The sequence below is a fragment of the Apus apus genome, chromosome 1, assembly GCF_020740795.1.
Source record: "Apus apus isolate bApuApu2 chromosome 1, bApuApu2.pri.cur, whole genome shotgun sequence".
Lineage (NCBI taxonomy): Eukaryota > Metazoa > Chordata > Aves > Apodiformes > Apodidae > Apus > Apus apus.
The window spans coordinates 134,094,602-134,114,895 of record NC_067282.1 but is presented as its reverse complement, the minus strand read 5'-3'; the positions used below and the strand labels follow the sequence as shown (position 1 = coordinate 134,114,895).

At 39.5% G+C, this 20,294-nt stretch overlaps 2 protein-coding genes across 8 annotated transcripts in view; one reads left to right on the top strand and one right to left on the bottom strand.

Moving 5' to 3' along the window:
• The window catches only part of WNT7B (Wnt family member 7B), a 98,099-nt gene that overhangs the window by 4,619 nt on the left and 73,186 nt on the right, over positions 1-20,294 (bottom strand). For both annotated transcript variants that reach the window (XM_051611556.1, XM_051611545.1), the window contains exon 3: positions 6,466-6,737. In XM_051611556.1, the coding sequence (XP_051467516.1) occupies positions 6,466-6,737 (272 nt within the window). The remainder of the gene's footprint in view (positions 1-6,465; positions 6,738-20,294) is intronic.
• The window catches only part of ATXN10 (ataxin 10), a 237,685-nt gene that overhangs the window by 197,685 nt on the left and 19,706 nt on the right, over positions 1-20,294 (top strand). For 4 of the 6 annotated variants that reach the window (XR_007888692.1, XR_007888690.1, XR_007888691.1 and 1 more), the window contains exon 13: positions 1,075-1,186. The gene's annotated coding sequence lies outside the window, so the exon portion shown is untranslated. Of the gene's footprint in view, positions 1-1,074; positions 1,187-2,484; positions 2,647-7,037; positions 7,137-20,294 lie in introns of all 6 variants that reach the window. The other 2 variants (XR_007888693.1, XR_007888694.1) reach the window with 2 other exon arrangements.

Here is a 20,294-nt window from a genome sequence, read left to right as displayed (position 1 = left end):
TTCTGGTTTGTGTTTTTCTTAGTGGAAATGCACATTTTTGGACCAGATGTTAAATGTAACAAAATCCATATTACTTTTTGACTGCAGTATCAAAAAGAAATAGAAGACTTTAGGAGTCTTCCCCCATCAAATATGCAAGTGATCAAGTTTTGGTTTGGGTAATACCAGTACCAAAAGAGATGGATACTGGTTGCCTCGTGTCACCACGCCTTTGATGCTTGAGTGGCTACAGCCACAAGAGCTGGTGGTAAAATGCTGATCTCATGGACCCATCTGGGAAATTAAGTTGGGTTTGTTGTTTTTTTTAACTCAGATAGCCAGGGGTATAACAAATATTAGTAGGGGGTAATGCTGCTCCTCTAATACAAATGTCCTGAAAATATTCTTCTTTAATAGCAGATAACAGAGCCCAAAATTGAGCAGTTCAAGCCACATTTCCTGGGGTTGTGCCCAGCCCAGAGAGCAGAAGACATGAAGCCAGCAGAGGGGAATACAGGTGCTCCAGCTGCATATTTTTCTCCCTGCTCCTCTCTGAGGAGGCTCCACTGAGCACCAAAACAGTACTTACACTCTTTGTGACAGGAGATGAGGAAATGAACTACTGTGCATAGTCCTTCTCTTGTCACATCTCTATTTTTCTTGTTGTTTCGTTCAATGGGATCCTCTGCTTTGTGGTGAGTAGCATCCAGCTACAGCAGAAAAAGGCTTTCCCTGGCACTGGCCACAGCTCAGCAAGGCTGGAGACCCTCTGACGTACAGAGAGGAATCAATTCACCTCTTCCTACCCTTCACCTGCCTCCCTAGGCAAGACACCCACTCCCATAGTATCCCCACTGAATGCCTTAAAAACCTGAGGAAGGCGCACTGCTGTCTTTACCTAAGTTCTTCTCTTGGCTAGTAGGAAAATAAGGCTGGCATTTTGAGGCCTGCTGCCCATCCCATTAAACTCCTTACTGCAATGAGGGGGGGGCTATAGAGCCTTACCCATCTGTGTCTCTTCCCTGCCTTCCAGTAGAAAGTCTTCGCAAAAACCTGCCACAGTTGGTTAAAACCTCCTAAAATTTATTTTTACAGTGAAATATTGGAAACAGCAAAAAACTTGAGAAGCACTCTTGACATCATCCCCACAATGGCTGCAACTGCAGTATTTCACTCTTTTCTATGGAATTTGCCATCAAGCTTGAAGGTAAAATTTTAAATCTTGTTTTAAGGAGATGAAAATAATTAATTACTGTTTTTATTCTGTCAAGCAATATAGATGTCAGCTTGGGGGGAGGGGGAGGATGCATGCAGTAATATTTTACTAGGCGGATGACATCTGTCTTGCATGCATTTCATGGCATGCATGGGCATGCACATTTCTAGAATAAACCCATTTAGCAAGTCCTAAAATATTTGGTTATTTCCCCCCTCTAATTTTAAAGCAAAATGTTCAAAAAACAGGATAGTACCAGATGTAGCTTCTGGCAGTCAATGTTAAGGGTGTGTTTCTGGAAAAAAAAAATAGCCTAGTAAATCCAGCCCAACTGGAAGCAGGAGAACTATCCTCATGAGATTTTGAGCCAAAGCTTGCATATTCAGGACATATGGATAAGCACTAGTTATCCATCCAATCCACCCAAGCTGTAACACCAAACTTTTTGAAGTTGGATTTCTATCTGTCTGTGAATCAATTTAAGAGGGAAAGCGGAAAATATGCCATCAAGCACAACTGTCAAAAACTTTTATTTCACAACTGTTCTTGCAAGGAGTGTGCAGTGAAACAGTTTTGGTGTCTTAGAGAAAGGAACTTTCAGCAAATGATGGGCTCAGGGCTGTAAAACCTGGAAACTCACATTCTTTAAATCGTTGGAATGACTTAGGAAACAAAGTCACATTTTGAAAAATATTCTAGGCTTATAGGAGCATAAAATTACATGGCTTTCACTTTTGAAACTGGGATTCAGCCTCTACTGCAACTTTGGAGAATTTAATCCAGAGTCTTTTCCTAGGGATTGCTTCTAGTTTTTGTGTCCTGTTAGGTGACAATGAGGGCAGTTCTCCACAAATTAGGGAATGTTGAGCACCTTACAGAAGTGAGCTTATTAATTTCAATACTTCATGTGGGGTGAAGTGAGCTAAAGCTATCTTACATATTTTACGTACAGACAACACATATACATGTTTATAAATATCTGTAATTATGTACACACATATATATGTTTTGTGCGTGTATATATATATATAAAAAAATATATAAAATAACTTATGACGAACAAATAGCCTTATTAGCTGTCCTACTGCCAAAGCATGTCAGCAAAAACCCCTTCCCAGTACCACAGTCCCGTGGCGCCAGGAACTGTGAGAACGAGCCATGGCTTAGATGGAAATGTTGTCCCAAGTAATTGAATAATCTCTCCTGAAGAGAGTCTGATTTATTTATTTTTTTTTCATCCCCACTCTCTTATTGTTTCAAATGTAAAACAAGATGTTGTCATCTTCTAGGCATTCCAAAAAAACAACAAGAAAAGACCATCAGCATTACAAAGGAATACATATTGGGATGGTACCAGCCCGAGTTTCTGGCAGCAAGTGTGATGGGTGTGTTTCTGGAAGGGAAAGAAACAGGCTGGCTTTTTCTCCGCATAACCGCAGTCATTGTCTATCGTAAGAGCCTAATTGATTGATAAACTGTCTTTTCTTCTTCTTGGGAAAAGCTGTGATCTGCTACCAATTTGTCAGCTTGTTCTTTTCACTCCCCCCTTAAAAACAAACAAATAGGAAAACCCATTTTTATAATCAAGATTCCCCATGAGAGCTGGTCATTGTTTTGAAGCTTTCAACAAAAAGTTAAGATTAATGGCAGGCATTCCCAGATGTTATTCTTTCTAAGTTCATTTATCCCAGAATAAAGATTCTTATTTCTAAAAATACATGGTAGAAAGCTGTCTCATAAAATAGCATCAAAGCTTACTTGGTTTTGTTGGTATTTAATTTTTCACTATGCTATCAAAGTTTTGCCCACAGAGCTCTGTAATCATTTGGATTTGCAATGAGGCACTCTTGCAGTAACATTTGCGTAAGACTTAACACTAGTCTTCCTTTGGGGGTTTGTTTTCATTTACCACACTAGTACTCTCCATCCTGAATCAGAGTGGCCATTTAAAAAATGACAGTGAAATGAACTACTTCACTCTCTTACACAGCACAGTGCCATTTTGCCACAAAACTTAAGTCTTCCATCAGGAGGAATCACTAAGCTTTTATTTCTTCCAAATGGCACTAATGGCAAGTTTGTTATTTTGTCACTCATGCTATTCATTACAAGCTTATTAGAAACTTCACAAATTTGCTGCTAGCTGAAACAATTCTTAGAAATGTGATGCAGAGCAATTAGGGGATGCAGTGCAGGGCAATTAGGGGCTTCATCCTTTCCAAAGTCATCAGAAATTCCCTAATTTTTTATTTTTTTTTTTCAAAGAGGAACTTCATCATAGTGTTATGCTGAGCACTTCAGTCCCAGACTCAAGTTAAAGAGTCCCCAGGACTATTTCCCCTCATCTCATCTCTTTGCAAAGTTTGTGCAATTATTTATAGACCGTGCTGTTTTTTCTTCAAAGATAAATTCCTCAGGGCTCTATTTTTAACAACAGTGTAATAGCAGGCCAGCTTTTGAGAACGTCCCGATGAGAAGAAAACATTATAGTCACGGCTATAGTTACAAATACTCCATGCACATCTGGGACAAGTGCTGGGAGAGGTGGAGGATGGGCAAATTCCCGCCTCAGGACATGAACATTTCCATGCAATGGTAGAAGAGAGTGTTCAAATAGTTACTCTGTGGACAAAACTTCTGGTCAGAGTCCTGGATAATGATCCTGATCCTAGCAATGATCATCTGGGCATCTCTTAGAGGTCTAGTGAGGTCATCAGGGGCTTCCACTGACTTCAGACCAAGTTGGAAATATCTGTAGGTGGGGTTGGGAGCTCTTTGCATCATTTTTTCCTCATGTTTCTGTATTAGGAGGCTCTGGGATTTAAAGAGAAGACTGAAATGAAGATAGCAGATTGTTTGCCTAAAAACTGTTGTTCTTACCGAACTCAAAATCCAATTTGGTATGAGCTGAGTTTTGGGTGAATAAGAACTGTGAGCCTTGCCATTATAGATGTAAACATGGGGGGGGGGGGGGGGGGTGGTGTTAAATAGTGAAAGTCCTGTGAAATGTAAGACATTGGGAAATTTAAATAATCAAGTTTTTTTTTTCCATATTTTTTTCCATATACTAATTTTTATAAGATTGAAGTGTAACTAAGAAATTCTTTAATGGTTGGCAGAATTGCTGTAGGCAGCTACAAAAGCATCTAGCTCCTTTACTGTCTTAGCATTCCCATCCTAAGGTTTTAAAGATTATTTGAGAACTTCTGAAGGAACAGCAGTTTAAAAAACCCAGTAAGCTGCCTGTGGTTTCCTTCTTACCTTTTATGCCTGTTCAAAACAAGAGAAAAATATCCTTATTTGGTCCTTAATAATAGTAGTCATGAACCAGAAGCTTGGCTCTAAACCATTTTCAAATGTAAAGGTATGCAGATCAGCAGGATGGTACCGATAGTCTTACTCTAAGACGTACAAGCTTTTCCCAGTTGTGTTGTGAAACTTTTGTAAGGGAAAAGAGGAATGTTGAGGTTCAGCATTGTGCTTCAGCAACTGTCCAGACATAAGTGTATTTGACAAAAAAAAAACCCTGTGTTGTCCATATTTACAAGCCTTTTTATTCCTGTTTCATAAACAGTAAAGGGAGTGTTATCATTTGTTTTTGCAAGAACATTTGAAAAAAAAAAAATAAGCTTTCAGGAATGCTAAATGAAATCCATTTGCATGAATTCTGCTACCAGAAATATCTGTAAAAACACACACTTATTTGGTTTGCTTATGTCCCCTGCTTATGAAATTCTGATGAAGAATAAAAATATAATTTTATTACTAAGAATCAGCATTGTGGTCTAGTGGTTACTGGACTGTATTTAGAACTGGGGGACCTGGGATCAGTGTCTGGCTCAGATACTGAGCTACCTTCTGTCCTTAGGTCTTCACTATTCTCGGTCTATGCATCCACTTCTGCTCTTTTGTCCATCTTTCACATCTAGACTGTAACATGATGTGCATCAGCATCTCCATAGGGGTCCACCACAGAAGGTTGCCAGCTTAAGCAGGGATGATAATGCATCTAGCAGTAACAAACACTCCCTTGCAAGTTTAACATGTGGCTTCCAGCTACTTTTGCATCCAAACACAAGGAGAACTGCCCAAGCTAAGAGGAGTGATCAGAGCTGAAGCTGGTCTTCCAAGATGCTGGTCTTCTCAAGCTTGTGGCAGCAAGCTATGGTGAAAAAGGATGTACCTCTCTTAGGGTTGCCTTTCTGCCTGGCTCTTCAGTCAGCTGCCTCCCTCTCATCTGGAGACCTCAGTATCAAGCATTAATCAAGTATTGATCCTGCCTCTACACTTGAGGTTATGCTCCATAACTGGTCTCTTTTACCACATTGGATTTATATAGTGCTTCCATCCCAATGGATAACTAACTGTCCATACACCACCTTTAGCTTCCATGCACAGCCAGCTGCAATCCCCAGGAGGTTCTGTTCCATGGACTGGCTGTTAATAAGCATTCTCCAAAACACAGGCAGTGAGGTAATTATACTGCTTCCATCAACACCAATTCAACCATGTCTTCCCACCTCAGCAGCTAGTTCTTGGTGTAGGACTGAAAGCACACACTGTTTAAAAAAAATGCAGTGTAACTTTGGGAACTAGGTGTGGAGGAGTCTACTGGAGTCTCCTAAAAACACTGGAGGGTAGAAGCAGCATTTTTTACCTGGGTGAAAACACTTTGATAGGTATAATAAAATCTCCTTTACAAGCAACTCAATCATGGCTGTAAGCATTAAACTGTTTCTCCTTCCAAAGTGACACTTAGGCTGCTGTTCATAGCCCAACAAGTGCAAAATGGACAATTGTGCATTTGCTAAGAAGTCTGTAGTTCATTAGAGCTGTGGTCAAAGAATTGTTTTGGGGTTTGATGGAATAAATAGCTGCAAATGCTGTGGAAGTTCAGCAATGCAGACACTCAGCCCTGTCCCATAACAAGCCCCAACATCGCTTGCTAGATTTTTGTAAAAGAGGTGAAAAGCAAAGATTTATCATCATGCCGAACAGCTCCAGCATAGGCCTCTCTACCATCAGTGGGACTGGAAAGAAGGCTTAGGAAGCAGAAACATTTAGAGGAGCATCTATAACATGTGGACAGCTCTGAATAAAAAGAAACAGCAACAAAATATAAACATTAGATGCCATCAGGTAACTTGATGTGGGTGTGGGGTAACAGCAGAGAGAGGGCTAAGTTCTCAGGGAACTCCTTCTGCTACCAAGCCAGCCTCCCCCCCTTCCTCCAGCATACATTTCCCCATCCCTCATCCTTTCTGGAATACCTTTCTTCCAGCCTCATTGTTGTGCAAGTTCATCAGCCTCCGTGCATTCTTTTTGATTTCTCGGGCATCAACAAACCTCCGGGAGAACTCAATGCCGTATCTGATATCCGCAGAGCAGCCTCCCCACTTCCAGCCCTCCTCCTGGTTGTAGTAGCCCTGTTTCTCTCGGTCACAGCCACAATTGCTGAGGTTGCCCTGGCTGCAGGCGGCTGTGACAGCGTGTGCAACCCCGGCAGCAGTAATGGCATAGGTGAATGCAGCTTCCCTGCTTCCTGTGGAGAGAAGCCAAAAGCTGATGGGTTGGCAGAAAGGCAGCACTTACTTACTAAAGAAAGCACACACATTATCTATAGCAACGGTGTCAGGAGGGCATTACTTCTTGTAATATCTATTTCAAATGCTTGGCTCAACTGGGGCTCATTACCCCAGGTAAGCACCAACCATAATGATAGTCCCATCTAACCCCCTTCACCAGAGGGCAATTTGAGTCTGGACAGTGGTGAGGTGAGGCAACACAATTTGTTTTTACACTGCCTAGTCAGGTCTGCAAGCTGAACTTTTATCTATTTCAGATGAATCATAGGTGAGTCACTGGCAGCAATGCTCACTGGAAAACAATAGTTACCTCTAACCACTGGCACTGCATGGAAAAAGAAAAGTGTTCCAACAAGGTAAGGAACACCCAACCCCTTCAGATGTGCGAAAGGGCTAGGACAGAAATGGGAAGATTATTAATCCACCTTTATGAATTTGCTGCTAGCACCCATTAGTGATCCTGAGTGTAAAGCATTGCAAGAGAGGCCTGTAAAGACAAGAGCTAGGTAGGGTTTGTTGTCTTTCAAGGTAAATTAGAGGCTCCCCGTTTTGCTTGGTGAATTCTCTTGCATAATAGTTTTGCTGGAATGACCACTTTCCACCCCTACTCCATCTCAAAACTCCACGTTATTTTGCTTGTTGAACATAGAGGGGGTATGGAAGTGCTGTGGCAACATTATTTCTTCTCCAGAACAAGTGAGATACTGCCATGGAAGAACAGACTTGTTTAGAAAAAAAAAAAGTCCTTTAATTATTTGTTGTTGTTGTTGGGTTTTTTTATTGTGATGCCACTAGTTGCCAAGGTTCCTCATTCCCAATTCTAAGTTAGAGCCATGGATATTGAGTATACTAGAAGAGGCAAATATAGCCACTTTCTTTTCCTGTGAGATGCACCTAAGCAAGGAGATGTAGAGGCAGAACAAGGAAAAGGGGTGCTACAGCCCATTCCTGCTCTCATGTGAGACCAGGCTCTGTCCATGACTTAATGCAGAGCTGCATTATGGTCATTGCTGTTTTGCTGTTCATATTTATAACATTTCCCTACAAGTTCCCTTCTCAGTGCTGTGATCGTTTTCCTCTGTGTGTTTATCTGGTGATAAACAGACAGTCTTGTCATACTGCAGCCAAAGAATAACTGTAAAGAATTTGCAGAAAGTTGCTGAAAAGCTTTAATGACCACACACAGAGCTTTAACATCATTCATGGATTTCGGAAGGACAAAAAAGAACACATTTTCCAAAGGAGAAAAAATCCCAAAAAGCTTGGAAGCTATTTGTAATTTTTTATTTTAGAATTTACAGATATCATAACTCTTCTGGAATGACCAGTGCGTGGTGTGGGGGGTTTTACATTTTATATTTCTCATTTTTATGGATAGCTTCCTGAAAGGTTAAACTGCTGCCAGATATGAGAAGATCCTACAAGAAATAATCATAAACTGTTTTTTGGCACCGTTTACTTGTTTCTCCAAAGCAATAAAAAGCAATTTAAGGTAAGAGAAAAATAAAAGGGTGCCGTGTTCTTCAAGTACCAAGAAGGTTAAACTGACTAGTGTATTGAGTACATCGTGCAATTGCAGGACTGGCTTTGCTTTCAGACACAGAAGTGTTTTGTTGGGGTGTATGATGTGTGTAGTCTGGTTCAGTGGTTCCCAAACCGTGGTCTGCAGAACACTGGTGGTCCAGGAGGCTACGGTGAAGGGTTCTCGGCTAATCCACAGAGCCATATTAAACACTGTTTTTAATAGTGTTTTCAATTAAAAGTTTGATGATAACGATGTCTGGTGGTCTGCAATAAATTCTGAGGGTTGATAGCCATCCAAAAAAGTTTGGGAACCTCTCTTCTAGTTAGTAGTGTGTTCTCTAAAAACGCGTATCGATATTCACTACTCTCTCCACCCGCCAGCTGAAGTCAAAGCCAAGATCTGTGTTTTAAAAGGTATTTTGTTAACTTGCACAATTTCTTTCTTCATCTCCTTTCAAAACAATCTACTCTTAATCTATACATTGAAAGATTGGAAATATTAAATATAATAAAAACTACAAATATAGATATATTTTCCTTCCTCTTCAGGCTGAGAGTAAACGAGAGTGAAAATCAGAACCAGGAGATTTTTTTAGTTCAAACACCTTTGAAACACATGTAGAAATGCTTATAAACAAGCAGAAACATATTCCTGTCAGGGAAGAGAGCAGCTGTGAGCTGCAGGTCAGTAGATTTACTCAGAGATTAACAAGAGAGAGGTTGCTTACATTTTATGCTTAAACTCAATGTATTCCACATGTATCCAGAACAGAAGATAAACCAGTTTAGCATGACCACCAACCATATCTGTGACCTGTCCATGAGCTTTCACAAGGCACTTCCCTTAATCAGCTTTTGTAAAACTAAAGATTATCCTGTCTTTATCTACCTTTTGCTACCCCTCGTTCCCATTGTACCACCAATTAACTTCAGGAGCAGAAGAACATATCTTTCCTTCACCCACTTGAGAGCCATAGCCATGATGGAATTATCTCAAGTCACAGGATAGTACTAAATGGAATCCATATTGACTTTCTGAAGAGATTACTCATCAGCTTCAATGCAGCTCTAACATAGGAAGGCCTCTGAAATAAGGTCTGTCTTGAAAATTCTACTTCCTCTTGCAAGTTAAGTTGTCCTGCTAAGAATTCATTTTTTTGGATTTTAAGTTTGTTTTTTTTTTAACTAGAGGATGTTCCAAAACTTCCCTTGAATATCAGCGTAAGCATTAACCCAGCAGTTCTCTAAAGTCCTAGGATCAGTAAAGTCTATCAGAGAATGCTGATAGAGGAGGGAGGGGATCCTCTGTGTTCAAATACTGTGTCTACTGTACACAAAGCTTTCTATTAGCATGTCATCACTTGCAATCAGTTCTAAGCAAGTCTTTGTTAGTCAGCTAAAAATACTTAAGTAATGATTGCTGTGATACCTGAGTGGAGAACAATAATCTTATTTTATGGAATTTTCTGAGATTTCAAAAATATTCTTGTTCTGCAACAAAACAGAGATAGGTATTTGCAGAAATGTCCGTGACATGGAGAAACGTTATAAACAGCTGAAGATTTGGCATTTCACCCAACGTTGAAGCTAGATTTTTGTTTTTCCAGTGCCTATGTGGCACTGTATATGCTCACTGTCTGTGTCTCAGAAGAAGAATTCTTGTTTGTCTTTTTGATGTTTTCTGTCGTGTAGACCAGAATAATTCTGTTGAGATGTTATTTTGGTGGAAAAGACATTTTTTGGTGCGAGCCTTGGATTCATCCATTTCCCTTTTAGCAATCCCTGCTTTGGTGCCAAAGAAGACAGTTCTGATTTAATTCCCAAAACAGTGAATGAATGTTTTAATTAGCAACATAAATCTTACTTTATCTGATCTGATGACTGTCTGATCTGATAACTCTCTGACCCAATGACTCCAATAGGAGATCATCTCCAGTACTCATTGAAATTAAGCCTTTTGTCTTTGATGAAGGTGCTGAAGGTCACTTCTTGAAATCTGGAAGGCTATGAGAAAAGTCTGGCCTGTGGTCTGCTGGTCTGAGTTGCCATTTGATTGAGTTAATTTGCATTCTAACTGAGGGCTGTATTTTTACAGTGCTCTAATGCCTAGCAATGCAGGCAGCTGCTGCTCAGACAGACAGATATTGAAACATAGCTTCCCAAAATGAGTGATTTCTGGCAGATGTGTTGAGAGGAGCATTTTATCTGTTGTTGGAGTTGTGGAGCAGCCTATACTTCACTTCTAATTTCAGTATCATCTCTTCCTAAGCTTTAGATTGCTAACTGAGTATGCAACTTAGCACTGTCTGATGTGGATACTATTACAAGTTCCATAATTGCTATAGTTTACTACACTCTCATTTGCGTATTTTCAGCAGGTAAACACAATCTGCTGGGAATCAGGTATGTTAAATACTAATCTTAATAATTCAGCTGTGAGTGCAGGGTTAAAGATTTAATCATTTCATAGTTATTAGCAATACATCTATTTTTCTGAGTAACTAGAGGAAAATATGGCTATTCCACACACCATTCTAAAGTGTCTTTTGTCAGCAGCTAGATGAATGACTGCCACTGACTGTCAGCTCTTACAACTGTGATTTAACTTGAAGTGTTAAACTATAGAATAGACACTGTTTATCCAGTAATTTGCTAAATCTTGGATCAACAATGATAGAAAAAAATACTACTCGGTGCTGTTAAGCAAAACATATTCCTCATGTACTTACACAAGACATGAGATTGATTATATGACACAATACAATATAGGTCAGTGGTAAGAAGAAATGAACCATGGCAGAAGTTTGGGGATTTTTTGCCAAACCTCTCCCTTTCAACAAGTCATCTTTTGCAAGTGAAAGCAGAGGACACATTGAGTCATTGTTTATGGGCAAAAGACAATAGACACATCTCGATGAGTAAACCAAAACTCAGACAACAGCACCCTAAGTGGGGTTGGATGAAGACTTTTACAGACAAGTTTAGTTCCTTTGTAATTTAGCATTTTATTCAACACACTCATTAGCAATTCACAAGAAAAATGGTACAGACTCTTCTGTTTGAATTTGATCCAAGGGCAATCCAAGTCAGTGAGAGTTTTCTCACTGGAGCAGATTCTTTCCCTATTTGCCTTCTCAGTGTAATTAATTTTGGGCTCCTTGATTTATAATCTAAAAGCAGGGATTGGATTAATTTATCTGTCCCTCTAATTTACTCTAGTCATTGCTGCATGTCAGAACTATAAAAATCACATTGTACAAGCAGAAAAAACACTGTAGAAAGGCAGAGCTGGCAGGAACCTCAGGAGGGTATCTAGTCCATCCTTCAACCTTAATGTTGGCTAATAACACAGGTGTCCTTCACAACAGCTTTTTATTTATCCTGTTTTTAAAGACCTTCAGTGGTGGGGATTCTACAGTCTGTTCAAGTGCCTTGGAGCCACTACTGGCACACCTTACTAATATTAACCTGAAACTGTCTTTCTGAATGCAAACGACTGCTTCTTACTCTACAGATGCTAAGGAACTGATTACTCACTTCTTAGCAGCAGCCTTTAAATATTGAAAGACTTCCACCACTTTCTAGATGTGTTCCATCATCAGTCCTTGCAGAGGAGTTTCAGAATCACTCCCCCTGCTCTCCCAGTGGGCTGGCCTGTGCCTTGTGGTGCAGTGCCAGAGATACGACAGGGTGCTCCAGCTGAGGCCTTCCCTCTTCGAGGCTAGAGCAGAAGGAGCACTTCATACATCTCTCATGCTACACTCCTGTTTTCTCATGCCAGCATGGTGTTTTCACAACAGCAGGACATTTTTGACTCTTACTCAGCAGTTGTCTTCTGTGCAGCTGCTATCACACCAGATGTTTCCCATCTTTTTTGCATTTGTGCATCTGATTATTCCCACGTATAGATCCCAGTGTATTTATCTTTCTGATTTGCCTGTTCTTTCTTTTCTTTTTTCCTTTTCCTTCTTTTTCAGACCATTTCTCGGTCAACATTTTAAATCTTGGCTCAGACTTCCTCTAGCTCCCTTGCAGTCCATCCCAGCCTGACATAATTTGTAAATTCAACATGCACAGCTTATTCCGTTGGTCAAGTCAAGGTATAATACTGATTGGTACCAGATCCAGCACAGATCACAAAGAAAACCCATTTTAGCACACACTTCCATTTTGATAACTGTCCTCTGAGTTTGATTTCCAGATAGTATGCACCCATTTGGTTAGCTTTTCCTTAGATTCCTTATGAGAAAGTCATATAAAGCAATGAGAAAGATTCATTTAAGTCCAAGATATATGGTATAAACTGCTTCTTCTCAGCCTCTGAGGGCCTGGGTGCCAAAAAAAGGAAATTAGATTGGTTCAACATGATTTGTTCTTGTCAGATCCTTATTAACTGTTGCTCATCTCCTTGTTCTCAGTTATGAGCTTACAAATGGGTTTTGTTCACATATTTTTTTCATTTACTGAATTTAAACTGGTTGGTCCTATAATTCCTCTCTTTTTTGCTCTTAGACAAAGGCAATACATTTGTCTTTTAAACTCTTGTTAATTAGGGTTCTCCCCAAGTTTTCAGAGCTAATGGCTGCCAGGACTAATGGCTCTAAAATAATTTCATTAAATGTTCTGAGATGAAGGACAGCTGACAGTTTCCTCTATCTAACATTGAGATGGTATTTCTCTGTTGATTACATTGGTTCTATAACCATCTGCTCACCACTGACCTTTTTAGTGAAGGCTGATGCAAGAAGTGCTTGGCCTTCTTGACATCATCCTTGTTTTACACTCTCTTCGGGGGTCCACTCCACCAAGTAGTGGACCAGCTGTTTTCTTCATCTTCCACTCACTGGCAAAGTACCAACTGGATGATTAATGTGCAGGCTATTGTAAAACAAACTGTGGCCATGAGGTTCCTCTTCTAGCACTTGTGCTCAGAAGTGCTCCCAAATGATGAACCTGGTGCAGTCTGAATACCACCGCCCTTGGAGGTATTTAATAAATGTATAGATGTGGCACTTCAGGACACGCTCTAATGGCCAAGGTGGTGGGATTTTTTGTGAGTGTTTTTTGATGGATCGTGTGTGGGCATTTGTGTTTGTTTGGGGTTTTTTGTGTTGATGGTTTGACTTGGTGATCTCAGAGGTCCTTTCCAACCATGATGATTCTGTGATTCTGTTACTCTGGCATGACTTTCTGGTCAAAGTTGGTGGAGTCTTCTGATGGTCATGCTGGGTAATGCTCTTTTTAGAATATTTATTAATTTTCCATCTCCTCCCTAATTTTCCCCCCACCCCCTATTATGGTCTAATTGAAATAGTCTTGTTTAGTTTTGCTTCATCCAGATACAGTTAGAGCAAGAGTTGCACATTGTTTCCAAGCCTTCTGCCTGGACTGCTCAAAATATCTGTTTCTGACTACACTTGTTTGGGGCAGAACATTGCAGATTTCAAAACCGAGAATGTGTAGTGCTATGACATAACAGCACACTTACAGATTCTTCTCTTGTACAGCATTTTTCATCTCTAGACTCCCACCAAGTTTTCGTAGTTGGAGGTGCCAGAATTTTGGCCATCAGTCTAGAATCAATCTGTCAACTGGATTGTTTGATGTTGTTCATGTGGATTTGTCAAATTTTCTTTTAGAATGGGCTGTACGTGAGCCAGATTTATTTCACACTTGCCTTTTTGCAGCTTCTTACTGTCACTATTTATATACATTTGGAAGCATCTCTATTAAAAAAAAACACAACTATTTACTATGTCTCTGCTTTTCACATTTTTTCAAGCATTTTTCCAGTTTCATGGTTATTTTCTAAAGGCTTGTTATTACTTTCCTCAGTGGTTTCTGTAATGACACTTCCAACAATTTATAGGGGTTTTTTTTACTTAATTTACCCCCTAAACATATTCAGTTCACTCCTGGCAACCATAAACAATAGTCAGCATTTCTGTTCCAAAGTGAGCATAATTCTTTTGTGTTTTTGACTGCCTTTTGGCACTGTGTCTCTTGGTGGAGTTTTCTGGGACAGCTCCTGTTAATAAATTAGTTGTGATCTTTGAAAGGATGTTTAGAAGTGCCCTGAGAACTATGAAATTTTTACAGGGGAGACCCCCAAACTTTATTTGTTGTAGCAGATATTTCTTCCTAATTCAGCCTTAACAAGCAATCTGCATCTCATTCTTACAGAAAATGGGGAAATCAAGTTTTGCTCCCAAAGCTCCACTGCTTGTTTTTGTCAAGATTTAATCAGAACATGGTGCTAAGCACTCATTTAGAGAATGCACAAGAGCATAGCTTGAGAAATACACAGTTCACAAAGCATGAGGGGGTAGTTCCCAGATACACTGTACCATTGAGAAAAGCCTGTGCAGTGTCACAGCTGGCTGTGTTTTCACAATGCTACTGCTGATACTGTCAAAGTAGTATGTGGGAAGCAATAGCTGGAGAAGAGAGATTGTCTCCTGCCTGTGTTCTCCTCTGGACCTACTGATGTCCCATTGTGGGACTTAATGATACCCCGCTGAATGTTTGGTGCTTTTCCTTTTCAATGATGACTAGTGGTTTGATAGATCGTAATATGTGAAAGCTCAGCTGGAGATATCTTTAAGTGTACTGTGGTTTTAAAAAGTTCTCTGCACCCTTTGTTGGAAAGCATCAACTCCTGAAGGCAGCTGAGAGAAAATGGGTCCTAAACTATGCTAATGTCCTTAGATTAAATGGGACTATAAGGAAACAGATGTTGTTTTAAATTATTCAGTCACCTCCATGTGTGTTCATGATAACAGCTCTTATGTGCAGGATTTGCCAATGCATGATGGTCTCTGTTTTTAAAGGACATTTCAAAAGGAGAATTTAAAAACAACAACACACAAAACAAAACAACAACAAACACACCAAAACAAGCAAACAAAAAACCAAACCAAACAAAAAAAAAACAACCAAAAACACTAAAGAAAAAGGGAAGGGAATCTACAGCTATGTGGGCACATTTTTTTTTTTTTTTTTTTTAAGTTTTTAACTTGACTGTCTTCTTGCACTATGGTATAGCCTGTTAAAGGTTTCTTAGATACCTGTGTAGTGCTCAGCAAGGGAAATGTTGTTCACTCTGATTTCAAAATAGAAAATAAGCTTGCCACATCATCTAAAATAAAACAAAACAAAAAACACCCCAAAAAAACCCAACCAAAAACCCAACCAAATGAAACCAACAAACCAACAAAACCAACAACAACAATAAAATAAAAATCCAAAAACCCCCCAAGCCAGCAGAAAACAAATATCCATTCTGAACCTGTCAGGAAAATGGAGGATAATACTACAACATTTTTAAAGTACATTTTTTTTCAAGTCAACTTCACAAACAATGAAGTGGGATACATCAACAGGGTAGGTTTCTTCCAAACCATTTTAGTCACTGATATTTTCCTGTGTGTGGATTTTAATAAGCTCAAGCCTTTAGTGAGTCAATCACTTCAGAATAGATATTCTCCTTGGCTGTCAATAGAGAATCTTTCCAACCTAAATTATTGTATGATTCTGTCATTACATTTGACTTTGCTATGGATCCAATTTCACAAATATTCTGTCATCCTTACTACAATGCTCATGAATATTAAGAAGTTATCACCTTGCCGAATCAGACCTTCTCAGTGAACTCTCTGCTGGGTCAATATTTTAATTAACACATTTCAATCATTTAGTGGCCTGACATAACTGCACCGTGTTGAAGATCATCTCTTTAAAAAGAAATCTGCACTGCCATTTGCATGAAGTCATTTTTTCCTGTATTATCTTATGTCACTTCTAATCTAGATATCAAGTCCCTGAGGGCAGTGGTCATGTCGTATTCTTTTGTAAATCACTGTGCATACCTGTGCTTTGCTGTAGGAACATGTTAAATAATAACACCTTTTAAAGGGTTGACAGAATTATAAGTAGTTGCAAGCAGTAAGTCCTGTACCTGGACATACCAGAGCGTCTGAGGGTGGGTGGGTGTCTGTCAGTGCCAGTGTCTGTGTACTTTGCAGATGCAATTTCAGCTTTTGCTTCAGAATTTCTTGAGGCGGTTTAGTTAAATCATGAATCTTACCTCAATATATTGTGCAGAGGCTATTAGTGGACCAGTACCACTTTACCATAATTACTGAATTACAGATAATACTAAGTGAAATTGGTGTTAGGCACAAATCTGTTCATGCAACAGGTAGTCCTTGCCTTAAGGAGATGTGTCTTTCAGCTGGAGAGGGCAACAGAAGAGATACACTATCACCTCTCTTTCACAGGAGCACAAGGAGATTCAGACATTTATCCCTACAGATTATTTGTTGTCCTCTTGTTGGATTCCCTTTGCCAGAAAGCCACAGAGGAATATAGCTGTAGACTTCTTATTCAACAACTGAAACACAAAGTCAACCCTGTTTTCAGGGAGGATGCCCATGCAGTTCAATAGTGGAACAGGAGAGCTCCAAGAAAGTAGCAGCAGGTCCTGGGCCTGGGAATTCTCTGCTCTGCTCTTCCACATACTTTTCTAGCACAGTATTGAACTGGTCTTCCACTACCAGAGCCATAAAGGGATTTGGACACAGCAGTGCTCAGCATCATCATGCCTACCAGAGAAGTACACAGCACTTAGAGCCCACTCCTAACACTCTGCATTCACCTCTCATCATGTCATACCTGCATAGAATTAGATCCACAAACTTCCTTTACTTTAAATTTGAAAAAATAACTAATTTAAGTGCCTTGCCAGAAGTTTTGCTGAGGTTGCTTGTGTTTCTGTTTCAGAGAGATACTAAATGTTTTCATGTCCCCATTTGGAGTTGATGACATTTCTTGACTACTAGTAAGACATGCACAGCTTTAAGCAGGATCTTAAAATCTGGGGTTTCCTATTTGTCAGCATAGGCTTTTTTCTCATACTCACTTCTTATATTAGCAAACCAAATTTTTATATATATATATATATATATATATATATGTAAAAATATATATATGTAAAAAAAAAAATATGTAAAAATATATATGTGTGTATTAATCTAGAGACCTCCTTTTGAAAACACACAAAGCAAGAACAGTAGCAAGCAAGCCTAGCCCAAGATATTTTGCCTGCATGAGGTTCTGTTTTCAGATTGAATGTCAATGCTTATGGTATACAAAATGAATAGGGCAAGAACTAGGCACCTAGAGCTGAATCTGCTAAGGGATGTTGGATCTAAAGTCTGTCTTTCAGATCCACTCAGTATTTTCCATGTGGCCGGTGTGGAAATCCAGCCTTACCAAGCACTGAGAGAGTTAGACACCAAAAAAGCAAGCCTTCCAGAAGCTATTGAGATGCATGGGGAAGTCCCAAAAGTGGGAGAAGAAAATGCAAAGAAAAGGAGAGAATCTAAACTTATCCCATCAGAGAGTTAAGCCAGATTTCCCTGCACAGTGAGCCTTTCCAATTATGCTGGCAGCAGTCATCTGAGTGTAATTGCTGAGGGTATAATGGTGGTTTTAGAAAAGGAGATCCCACCCTTAAAATATTCCACTATCAGTCCATTATCCTGTTTTATATTCTGACTGGGGAAAAAAGATTTAATTACATTAAAATCCAGAAGATGACTTTTGGTTTCACTGATTAGGATAAAGATATTCTACTGAACAGAACATAATTTCTCCTGGTGTATATTTCTAGGGTTTTTTTCAGAACATAATTTAACTTGATTCTATCAAGTACAGAATTATCATTATTTTATATAAAATAAAGTACTAATTGTACTTATGTCGTGGCATTTCTAAAATGAGGTTTATGAAGAGCAGTGATATTTTTTATTATGAATCGCATATATTAGGGCATATGCTTGGTCTAGACAGGATGTAATAAATAAGTATTTATTTAAATTATGTGTCAGATTTCCAATCTAAATCCAGAGAAATAAAATAGCTTAGCCATCCATCACGTTGTAGCTTGCACTATATGACAGCTATCCAAGAGGAGTATTATGTCAAATAACTATGAAATAATGAAATCTAGAAATACCTCTGTCTACACACCCTTTTGTGGTAACAGCAATGAATATGGAGGAAGTACTACCCAACCTCAGAAACACTGAAAGCCAGGCTGGGGCCTCTGAAAAGCATTTCAGACAAAGAAAACAGTCATGGAGAAACAGCTCATGTGTGCCTGGGACAGTGGGATAGCACTTTCCAGGCATAGAAATTGGTATGCTTTCATCTTGTCCAGTGACTGCTCTTCAAGGTAGCCTCAAGATATTCTTCAAAACTGTATAGACATAGACAAAAGACTATTTCCCACACTTGGCAAAAAAGGAAAAAGAATTTGTGTCAAATAGTGCACCAGAATGTTGCCTTATTTTTGTAAAATTCCGCACAGGGACATAGCAGAGAGGTTTTTCATTGCATATGCTGGGAATTGCAGTTTGTCTGTCTCCTGGAGGGTAGTTCTTTGTATGGCTCATTGAGGTTGTCCGACAGATCACATACATTCCTGGCATGGCTTCTGGTGCCTGGCAAGACACCTCAGAGGACCAACTTGTTATGTCAAATTTCACAAGCAAACTTACAATATAAGTACTATCACCAGTGATTCACTGCTAGTCCTTCAGGTATGAGGCTTTAATGTGTTTCTCTGGTGCATTCTTGGCAAGGTGGGGCTTGACAGGTGAGCCGTGCTGAGTTTTGATGTGGCTGTTTAGGATGTTACCACTCCCTTGGTATCTCCAATGGTAGCAGAAGGACCATGCATCATTGGCTTTAGCTTACAGTCCAGCCCAAACCAGCTCTTCCTTGGTGGTTGCAATGGAGCAGCTGGTTTTGCAGATCGTCAGTATGAGCCTGTGTTCCACTCTGCTAATTTCACTACAGAGATCACATCTTCCAGGGCATACAGCTGGGCAGTAACCCCATAAAGTCACTGGTAACCCCTGTCAGAGCTCAGATTTTGTGGAAAGCAAATGAGAAAGTTCTGGTGGAAAGGCTGGTTGAAAGTTGCTTTCTAATTTTCTTAAATATTTTCCAAATGCTCACACTGTTTGTGTGGCTGCATTCACATTTCTGATACGTTTGACTTGCCTGACAATCTTTCTGGGTGGAGAGCTAGGCTGAAGTAATGATGTCTGCACTTCTTGGTGTTTAAAGAGTCTTTGCCTGGTAGTCAAGTTTGTAACCCCAGCGAGCAAGACATGGCACAAAGCACACATATGAAAGAAATTTAAAAGAGTAAAGAGCTCAGACGGTTTTGGATAAATACACAAAGTTTAGATTCTGGTCCAAACCTCTCTGGTTTGCAAAATGAGTCTGGAAGCATCAGAAGAGCAAAGTCTTTTTTTTTTTTTTTCAGCTCTGAAACTGCTGGTCCTGACAGGAGTTGGGGAGTGACAGGATTCACAAAAATGAAGAATAATTATATGAATCTTCTCAGGACTCATTAGTGATACTGAATCAGTGTTTAATCTGAACCTGTCCAGTTAAAACCCACCAGTCAGGTTATCTTCTCTGGTAGGCTAGTCGTTGTTATTTATTATTTGTGTTGTGCTAAGCTAAAGTTTTTCCAGGTAGTGAGCAAGGTCACCCTAAGATGCTGATCCACACCTGCAAGAACTTGACAAAGCGGTGGATGCTGGCTCAGTGAGTTCAACTGAAAAAACTAAATGTTAGGAGGATAAAAAGATCAAATTTCTACCCCACAAAGAGCTTCCACTGTTTTTAAGTGCAATATCCTAGAATCAAAGGATGAATTTCAAAGAAAGATCAGAAGCAAAACTCATAGATTTTTAAGGTACTCAAGCTTCAGACTAGGATCTAGGCTTTGTCACCAGGAAAGCAAGGACAATACCCTTCCTGCAGTATAAATACAAGAGTGTTTAAATTGATAGAGTGGTATTAACACCAGTCTTTGAGACTCTGCTTATGTAAAAGTACATCTAGAAAACACTAGCAAGTGTCTCTACTGCAAATCCACCATTAAAATGAGGTGTGGGTCACATTAAATA